This window comes from Herpailurus yagouaroundi, unplaced genomic scaffold, assembly GCF_014898765.1.
Source record: "Herpailurus yagouaroundi ecotype Mexico unplaced genomic scaffold, PumYag 200, whole genome shotgun sequence".
NCBI classification, from domain to species: domain Eukaryota; kingdom Metazoa; phylum Chordata; class Mammalia; order Carnivora; family Felidae; genus Herpailurus; species Herpailurus yagouaroundi.
The window spans coordinates 4354139-4363673 of NW_024412431.1; the positions used below are offsets into that span (position 1 = coordinate 4354139).

The 9535-nt window shown below is 59.8% G+C and overlaps 1 protein-coding gene across 1 annotated transcript in view; it reads right to left on the bottom strand.

Moving 5' to 3' along the window:
- CACNA1A (calcium voltage-gated channel subunit alpha1 A) overlaps positions 1-9535 on the bottom strand; it is a 270223-nt gene that overhangs the window by 10921 nt on the left and 249767 nt on the right. The window contains exons 34-37 of the mRNA XM_040450093.1: positions 8272-8355; positions 788-904; positions 365-430; positions 78-193 (exon numbers count right to left, since the gene is read on the bottom strand). Coding sequence (XP_040306027.1) covers positions 78-193; positions 365-430; positions 788-904; positions 8272-8355 — 383 coding nt within the window. The remainder of the gene's footprint in view (positions 1-77; positions 194-364; positions 431-787; positions 905-8271; positions 8356-9535) is intronic.

Here is a 9535-nt window from a genome sequence, read left to right on the forward strand (position 1 = left end):
ACGCCCCCTACAGGAAGAGGAGGAAGAGGGCACGCCCCCACCAGAAGCGGAGGCTGAAAGCGCGTCCCCTCTCTCACCTGAAGAGAAGCATGAGGGCCTGGAAGAAGGTCCGAAAATTATTGTGCTCAGTGATTTGGAACTCATCCTCATCACTGTCCTCATCCTCCACGTCGATGCCGATGTTGCCAAACACCTGGGGAATCGGAGCGTGATGACCGGGGGCAGCCATGCCCTCAACGGCTCCAGGGAAACCCACTCAATCCCCATGGCGGTCTCTCCAAACTGGGTCCCCCTGACCCGCCCTGCCTGAGGACGGTGGCCGTCCCGGGGGGGGGCTCTGGGAACATTAGGGGTGGGCACTCACCTGCATCCCGATGATGGCGTAGATAAAGAAAAGCATGGCAATCAGCAGACAGACATAAGGCAAGGCCTGGTGGGAAGGAAGGCAATAAAGGAGAGTGCGGGCGGGGGGGGGGGCCGGCGGGGTTGCCTCTCGGCCACACCATTTCCCTCCCTTGTCCCAGAGCGCCACCCCACAGGGTTGGGCGGTCCCAGGCTGTGCCAGAGTGGTGCCAGGGCTTTTGGTGGGCCTCTTTGAGGCCGTGGTGGCAGGGTATCAGGGGGATTCCCCTTGGAGCTCTCCAGCCGCCCCAGGAGCAGGCGGTCTAGAGAAACAGACGCTCAACAAAGTGCACCACACAGGCATTTCCACCCGATCTGTACTCTCAGCCAGAGCAGGGATGGGGGGTATGATCTTCTCAGCCCCAGGCTGGCTTCAGGGGCTCACCTTGAAGGACTGCACAAAGGTCCAGAGAAGGATTCGGATGGTGTAACCCTGTCGGAGGAGTTTGATGAGCCGGGCAGCTCGGAAGAGGCGGAGAAAACTCAAGTTGATGAAGTTATTCTGGGGAGATGGAGAGAAAAAGGGTGACTATCCACCCACCCCCAGGGGCTCAGAGCCGTCACCACTCACAGAGGCCCCTACATGAAGCCAACCAACAGGAAAAGCAAGCCAGACCCCAAATAAGGAGGGAGAGAAAGCACTATTTAATGCAATGGTGCGGAGGAAAAAACGTCGAAAAGGGAACAAAGTTTGGGAGGTGGTGGGGGGGGGGGGATAGGGTGGGAGGAAGGAAGAGGCAACTCAAAAGCATAAACCCTCCCGGCCAGCCCCACCCGCAATGGGGAAAAGGAAAGAAAAAGGAAGGAAGAGAAAGGAACCGGGTGGGGTGGGGGTGGGGAAGAAATAACAAAAGAACAAGGAAAAGAAAATATATCCGAATCATCCAATCAGGAAAAAAATCGAGATGGTTTTTGTTTCTCCCAACAACCAAATGCACTGAGACGATAGGACACAAGCGGGTCAAGTTGCCGAATCCATCACACGTGTACGATGCACAAACACCAGGGCGGGGTGGGGGCAGCCAGCACGCTCAGGCCTGGCGGACATGTGCGGGTTCCCAGGGCATGTTACGCTCCGGGCCAGAAATGCATCTGTCGTGGGACTCAACGGGCACCTGCCCTGCCCTGCCCTGTAGCGCTGCCCACCCGCTCCTGCCCGCCCTGACCTCACCCCACGGCCAAGAGGAGCAGCGGCTTGAGCCAACCGGAGAAGCGAAAGAGCATCTTTTCTTACCCCCTTGGCGAGCGGGAATGGGGAGGACGGGAGGGAGCTGGGGCTGGTCGGCTGCAGGGCGAGTCCTCGCTGCCCGCTGAGTCGGAGAAGATGCATTTGGGGCCCTTTTCCCCCCTCTCAGGGATGGCTTCTCAGCTTCTGGGGCTGGGTGGAGTAGCTCGGGACCAGGCCTGCGGGAAGCAGGAAGTACGCAGCGCCCGTGGGTGGGTGAGCTGGCAAACAGCCCAGGCCCACCGAGGGGCCGGGGCTGGAGGTGGGGCCGTCCCTGCCCCCAGGACCTCCCTGGGTGGACCCTGCCTCAGCTCACGGGCCCCCGGTCTAGTCACTGCCTCTCCCTCCTCCCGCCCAGCCGCCGGGAGAACTTCCCAGGGAAGGGGGGGGGGGGGGCAGCCAACTGGGAGGGGAGCGAAGAGACCAGGTGGAGAAGGGGCGCTGGCTGGCTGCCCCAGGGGGTGGGGGCCTGCCTGCTGGGGCCTCAGGGTCGCCGCTGGGTGGGGGGCAGGAAGCTCAAAGTCACAAATGGCTGACGGAGCTGTCTTGTTGGGCCTCGGCAGTTTTTGTTTTGTTTCGATGAAATATAGTTGCCAGTGTTTAAAAGTCTGACTTCTCCCCCAAATCTGACTTGCTGGCAACCCTGGGCCTGCTTCCAGGTTGGCAAAAATTAGCTGGGGCTCAGATGTGGCTGGCCCCCTGAAACAGGCCACACGTGCCCTCCAGGATCCTCCAGGATCCTCCCCAGTTACTGTATCTTGCCTGTATCCGACCTGGGAGCTGAGAGGCAGGGATGGGGGTCCGAGACATTTCTGGGGCTCCAAGAGGCCTCTGGATTTGCTGGCCAAGTCTAGGATGCCTCTGGGGACACATCAGTTGGTCCTTAGGCCTCTAGGATGGGGGTGGGGGCTGGGAGATCCTACCTTGACCATACTGGGCCCAACCACCGTGAGACTGTCCCAAGGGCTTCGAATACGCTCCCACACCCAGCTCAGCTGAGAGTCACCCCCTGTGCCCACTGACCTGACACCCAGCCCTGCCTGGCCACCCAGCTCTACCTGGGGACGGGGCCGATGGCCCAGGTGTCCCCAGCCCCTCCCGACCATCCCCAGAGTACAAGCCATCCCTTCACGGGGCGGGTCATAACATGGGGACTCTGCCCAGCATGCAAAAGCAGGCGGGCCCTGGAGCAGCCTCCGGGGGCTCAGGGTAGAGCAGGGGGGAGCCTGTCACCATGCGGGAGAAGCAAGGGGGTGTTGCAGGGAGACGCGTGCAGAGAACATGCTGCCCTTCTTGGAGCTGAGGGAGGAGACACATGGGGGAGGTAGGGGGTGGAGATGACAGAGGTCCAGGTGACAGGGTAGGGGAAGGAACTCATCTGCCCTCCATCTCTTCTTGGTTCTGCATCGAGTCCTTCAAGTGCTCGCAGAACTGGCGACTTCCCTCTTCCTAGCTCCCGCTTTTCCATCCACAAGCCCGGAAGGAGCAGCTATGCTGTCCTTCAAGGCTGCCCTGTGCTTCCTGGTTCAAGGGCGATGGGGTGGGATGCAGGCCCCGGAAGGCTTGTGGTGCTCAGGGGCGCGAGAGCTCAGAAAGACATGGGAACCAGCCACCTGAGGGCTCCAGAGAAATCCTGCCCCCGGCAGCCCCCATCTCAGCCGACTTTGCCTCTGAGCTCCAGACCCCGTAACCACTCGCCTGGCCCGACTTCTTCCAGGGTGCTCTTAAAGGCACCTCAGACCCGCCACGGCTGTGCTCTACACCTGTTCTCTTCTCCTAACCTGCTCCTCTTCTGGCATTCCCTAGATTCTATCTCCCAGTTCAAGCCAGACTCCCATCTCTCCAGGTACCTTCCTCCCCCAGTCCAGACCTAACCCATCCCCGGGTCCCGGAGAAGCCCCTGCTCAGACGGCCAGTCCCCTCTCGCTGGGGATTCCCCCTTGCGGCCCAGCACCGGCCCCCCGGCGCGCCCCCCCTCCCTCCCCGGCCGCCAGCTGCGGCCCAACGGCCCCCCCTCCCGGCCTAACACACTTACCCCCTGCTCTGAATGCTCCCCTGCTTCCGCTAGGCCCCAGGGGCTTATCCCCTTCCGCCCTCTTCACTTTTCCTGGGTCAGCCTTCCCTCCCTCTCTTTGCTCCAGCCACACCCCCTCAGCTTGCAGACCCCGACCCCTGCATGATTCCTCTTGACACAGGGCCTTTGCTCGTGCTGTTCTGGGCCTCAAATGCCCTTCCCCCCACTCTTTTGCCTTGTTAACACTGCTCATTCTTTAGCTCCGGACCCAGTTATAACTTCAGGTGGCTTTCAGCGCCTATTCGACCAATGCCCAGCTTTCCCACTTCGACCCGGGAGGCGGTGTCAGTGATGTTGCCCCCTTCAGCCCGCCACTCCATTTGCAGCACCGAATTTGCAATCTTTCAACGTTTGTTTGGCGGATGACTGCATGTGGTACCGGTTGCGGGTGGGGAGGGGTCCTGGCGCAGAGATGCCATTCCGGGAGTCCTTCAACGGGGCTCTGAGGTGGCGGGCGTGGGGCGGAGGCAGATGGAAGGTACCAGAATGAGAAGTGAGCACGGAGCTGAATCCGTGAGGCGACAGAGGAGATGGTGTGTGCTGTGACAGGGCATGCGGGGGGGGGCAGGCTGGATGGATGTAACAGGGAGGGACAGGTGTGCGTGTGTGTGCGTGTGTGCGTGTGTGCCTGTCGTGGGCAGAGGAGAGAGAGGAGGAGCACAAGAACAAGAGAGGAAGGGAGAGAGAGGGCGCATGTGGGAAGGGGGCGAGGGCACCTGTGTGCCTTGACTGTGTGTACGGGGGCGGTGATGTGAGCACGTGAAGGCCGGGGCTCTGGGAGAGGGTCTCGTCTGGCCGGCCCGAGTCCTGGCCCTTCCGTGTTTCCCTTGTCTGGGAGTGTTTGCCTGCCTGCTGTCCGGCCCTCCAGCCTCCTTGGACTTGGGAGATTTACATCTCTAGAAAGTCACACCCACGGGCCTGGAGTTTCCCGGGGCCCAGGCCCCATGGAGCTGATCGGGGGGGGGGGGGGGCCACAGGAGCGATGTCTGGGTGTTGCAGGGGCTCGGCGTGTAGGGACGCGTGTACGGGATGGGGCGGGAGGCCCACCCAGCTGATGAGTCCTGCTGGAGCAAACCCTTTGCTTTGCAAAAGACGCAAACCAACCCACACAGAAAACCCTAACTCAGAGCCCAGTAAAAACGAGAGAGAGAGAGAGACAGAGAGAGAGACAGAGAGAGAGACTGCAGGAAGGAGGAGGGAGGGGGTGGGCTGGGGAGACAGACAGACAAGACGGGGAAGGGGTGCTGGGGGAGGGCGGGATGCATCAGGCAACCCAAGTCCAGAAAGCCCAGGGCGGGACGTGCAGTGCTGGTACGAGAAGATGCGTTCACAGTTAATGTAAGGCATTTAGACTTCAGAAAGAAGTAAGACCAACCGGATTCTAGATGCAGATGTTGAAGATGGAGGGGGAGCGGGCGGGCGGGGGCAGTTGGGGAGGCGTGTTCAGCGTTTTTTAGGTTGATTTGTAACCAGTGCCAAAACACCAATGGGTTTCGGTTCCCGGGCGGGGAGTGGGGGTGGTGGGTTGGGAGATAGTCATTGGTGTATGAACACACAGACCATGTCATGGATGAACAAATGAATTTCATAGTGCATTTTGATTGGATGAGTTTTTCAGACGGCGTTGTGCCAATATACAGTTTAAAGAGCAGGCATGAAAAGAGACAAGACAAGAAACAGTCATTAACCATCGCACGCAGGGCAAACCCCCGTCACCCGGCCACTAGGGGGCGGCAGCTGAGGCCCAGTGGGCCTCCAGCCCTTCCCCCTCCCGCACAACCCTGGGGATCTGCCCTCCCAAGCGTCTGGCGCCCCCTGCCTCAGCCTGGCGGGGTTCATGGCCTGAACCTGGCGGGCTTACCTGGGAGGCAGAGAGGGGTGGCCGTGGGCTCCTTGCCCCGCAGGGCAGGCCTCCCCTCAGCCCAGGTTGGGAGGAGCGTAACATCCCGAAAGGGTCCACACACCCAGCCTCCACCTTCCCCCTCCAAAGGATTCTGATCCAGGGCCCCGGGGGGCTGGGGTGGGGGAGGTGACTGGCAAACCCAAGTACAGTAGAAGGCCCACTGCAGACCCAAGGACGCTCCCAGTAATAATAGCAACAGCTGTAGCAATAAGAATAACAACCGCCATTTGTGAACGATCTATTTCCTGGCAGGCTCTGTGCCAAACCCTTCACGTGGCTCGCTCACGCGTGTTAAAGGTTGCCAGCTCCTTCCCTAGAATGCCGGCCCTGTGCGGGCGGGCGTTCTTGTCTGGTCTGGCTTTGCTCACGGTCTCCAGCACCTACGACGGTGCCCGGCACACAGCAGGCGCTCAATGAGTGCCTACCGGATGCATGTGTGAACGTGAAGCTGGCAAGGACCCAGGGAGGTTAGTTACAACAGTTATCCCCACGCTACAGGAGCAGAGGTGATGTAGGCTGGCAAAGTCAAACAGCTTGTGGGGAGGGCTGCTGGGCTCACTGAATAGCCCTGATGCCCTTCCCTGTCCTGCCAGTCCGGAGCCCGGGCCGAGGGGGTCCAGCCCTATGGACCGCTTACTCCTGGCCCCTGGAGGTTTCAACTAACTCCCTCCACGTGCTCTGCGGGGGGTGCGGGGCCACCCTTCCAACCTCTTGTACTGGTTCAAAGCTGTCTTGGGGCGCCTGGGTGGCGCAGTCGGTTAAGCGTCCGACTTCAGCCAGGTCACGATCTCGCGGTCCGGGAGTTCTCGAGCCCCGCGTCAGGCTCTGGGCTGATGGCTCGGAGCCTGGAGCCTGTTTCCGATTCTGTGTCTCCCTCTCTCTCTGCCCCTCCCCCGTTCGTGCTCTGTCTCTCTCTGTCCCCAAAATAAATAAACGTTGAAAAAAAAAATTAAAAAAAAAAAAAACAAAAAAAAAAACAAAGCTGTCTTGTGCTCAGCTGGGTGACTGCCAGTCGGAGCTCTGGATCTCTTAGAGACTCAGGACAGAAGATGAGGCCGGGGCTCTGGTCCTCTGCCAGAGCACGGGGCCCAGGTCGGGGACACCCCCGCTGACCTCCCTAGAGGAAGGTGTTAGGGATGGGACGAAGGGAAGGGAGAATTTCTGGCTCAGTGGAGCTCAGGGCAAAGAGGTATGGTCAGGATACCACTTGGGAGGGAGGTGCCAGGGGACCCATCAGAGAATGGCCTCCTTTTCTGTGTAGCTCTTTCGTCCCGTCGGCCTTCCAGGATGGGAGAATGGGTCCATCGACCCCTTTCTGCTGGGGGCTCTAATGGGCCACCCCAGGGCCACCCCTGAGCCTCAGGAGTTACCAGGTCTGGGTGCGTGCACGACCTCGGGCAGGTCCCTCGCTTCCCCGAGCACTGGGCACTAGCTTCCTCATCTGTGAAATGGGGCAACACCCTCTTCCTCGGGCCACACCCCAACCAGGTGTATTCTCCACTTTTCTCTGCTTGTTCTGAGCACCTCCCCCGCCCCCTGCTGCCTGGCCTTCTGGCTAGGCTTGGCCAACGGGAAGCACTGGCAGGAGATGGAGGGCGGGGGGAGAGATGGGCTTGGGTTATTTCTCCCCTGATGCCCTGAGCCTGCTCTGGCCTTCCTCTCGGGCACAGGCTCTGTCCCCGCAGGTCCACGGCTCCTGCTGGGCGGCCCCTCCCCACCCCAGCTCAGATTTCCTCCCCGCTTCAGCACCTGGGCAGGTGACAGCTCCTCACGGTGGCTGGGTGCCCCGCGCTTTGCCATCCTGGTCGGCCCTCTTCCCCTCAGTCTCTCTGTGAGTAGTCTCTGCTTTCCGATCCCTTCAGTTAAACCCTCGCAAAGGAATCCTTTTATCTACTGACCCCCTGACCTGTACCACGAGCTGATCCACGTGAATCGCTTGGCACTGTGCCTGCCACGCAACTAAGTCGGCCATTATTTTTACTGCTATTTTGATGAGGGCTCCCAGGCCTGGGCTTACTCGAAAATGGCCAAAGAGGGTATCTGAGATAGGAGCTCTGGGGCCCTGAGTCTCTCAGATGAGGGGGAAGGATGATGTGGCCTATGGGGCCACCACGGAGGTCTAGGGACCGCCCCCCTCCCCAAGCTGCAAGCCTCCCAAGCCTGGGGACAGAAGAGGGTGGACATCCTGGGGACCTAGGAGTGGGATCCCCTGTTGGCTCCAGGGCCACGGCTCCCTCCTCAACCTCCTTCCACGAACCAGAAGATGGTTAGTTCAAACAGAACGGACTTGAAGCTCGTTCTTTCTGGGTCCCCAACACTGTGTGGGGTTTGGGGGTAGGGCTCAGCCTTGGGATCCTTTAATTATCTCAATGCACTCATCCATATTATTGATTCAAGGGTCAACAGCTGAGATGCAGGAAAGTTCACACTGCAGTGCTGGCCCCACAGCTGTGGCTTTGGGCTCCCCCGTCTCCCTGAGCCGCCCTCCCGAGGGGCTGCCCTTGCCCCTGGGGTCCCCGCTTCTCCCTCTTTGGTCACAGTCAAGTGCTGGCCCGAGTCAGCTGTGGCTTTTGGGACCGCTGCTTTTGGAAGGTTCCCCCCCACCCCCAGCCACCCATTCTCCACCCAGCCAGGAGCTACCCAGAGAGAAGCTGGTGGGAAACTTACCCCAAACTCAGTCACGAGGATGTCGGTGATGCTGCCCAGAACAGTCACAAAGTCGAAGATGTTCCAGGCATCACGAAAATAATTCTAGAATGGGGACCCACAAGACAGAGATGCCAACACAGGGCTCCACGCCCGGCTGCCACGGCCGGCCCCGGGGTGCATTAGGGGCACGGCTGCTGATCAGCCCGAGTGCCCACAACACGCGTGGTCATTCAAATAGCAAAGTGCTGCTGTATGGGCTGCTTAATATCACCTGCTCTGAGTCCCCCTCCCTGGGACCCCCATGGCTCTCCTGGCCCCAGGGGGGGCCTCCAAGGCCCGGTGTCGCTCTGCTGGAGAACAAGGGCTGTCCTTTGGGCTTGCCTATCTCTCTGACATATCTGAGGGCTCCCTGAGACCCGAGATGCTTTATAAACGATGTCACTGGGATCCTCACATGGACCCTCAGAGCAAAGGATTGTCACCTGCTTTACCCAAGGCGACGGAAGCTCGGAGTGGGATGCTGCTCACCTCAGAAGGTGAAGGGTCAGGACTGAACTCAGCTCGAGTCTAGGGTTTGTGTTCAAGACCGCACCTGCTACAGCATGCTCGCTAAGACAGTGGACTGTGGGTTCGAATCCCAGCTTTGTTATCATCCTGCTGTATGGCTGTGGGCCAGTGACTTAACCTCTCATTTCTTCCACTTCCTAATCTGAAGAAGGGGAAAGGTAACAGGGGCATGAAACGCCTTCGGGGCACGTGCCAGGCTGCACTTTCTGGTCCCCTTGCGGTTGGACGGGGCCGCCTGTGTCTAGTTATAGCCAACAGGTTTTGCGCAGAGAAATATTTGTGAAAACATTCCACACCGTTTGAGCCCATGCCGAGCAGCACCTCTGTCTGAATCCAAGGGTCTGGTTCAAACAGACAGCCCTCCCCTCCAGGCTCAGTGGGACCCACACCTAACACAGGCTTTCTCAGCACCGTCACAAAGCGGGGACCAGCTTGGGGCTCACAGGTCCCCTTCTGATTGGTCTGTTCCTCCCCTGAGCGTCTGGCCCTGAGGCAGCCCCTCTGCCTCACAGAGAAGGACTCAGGCTTTGGAGCTGTGCTTTCCAGGCTCAAACTATTTTCAGCGCGTAGGAATGAAAAGGGTCTCAGAGTTGGGACTGGTTGGGCCTTGGAGCCCTCTTCTGGAAGACAGGGGTATAACAGCAATCAGATAATGAATGTGAAGCGGCGGGGGGGGGGGGGGGTAGGGGTTGGAGTTTGGTTATACAGCAGGTGC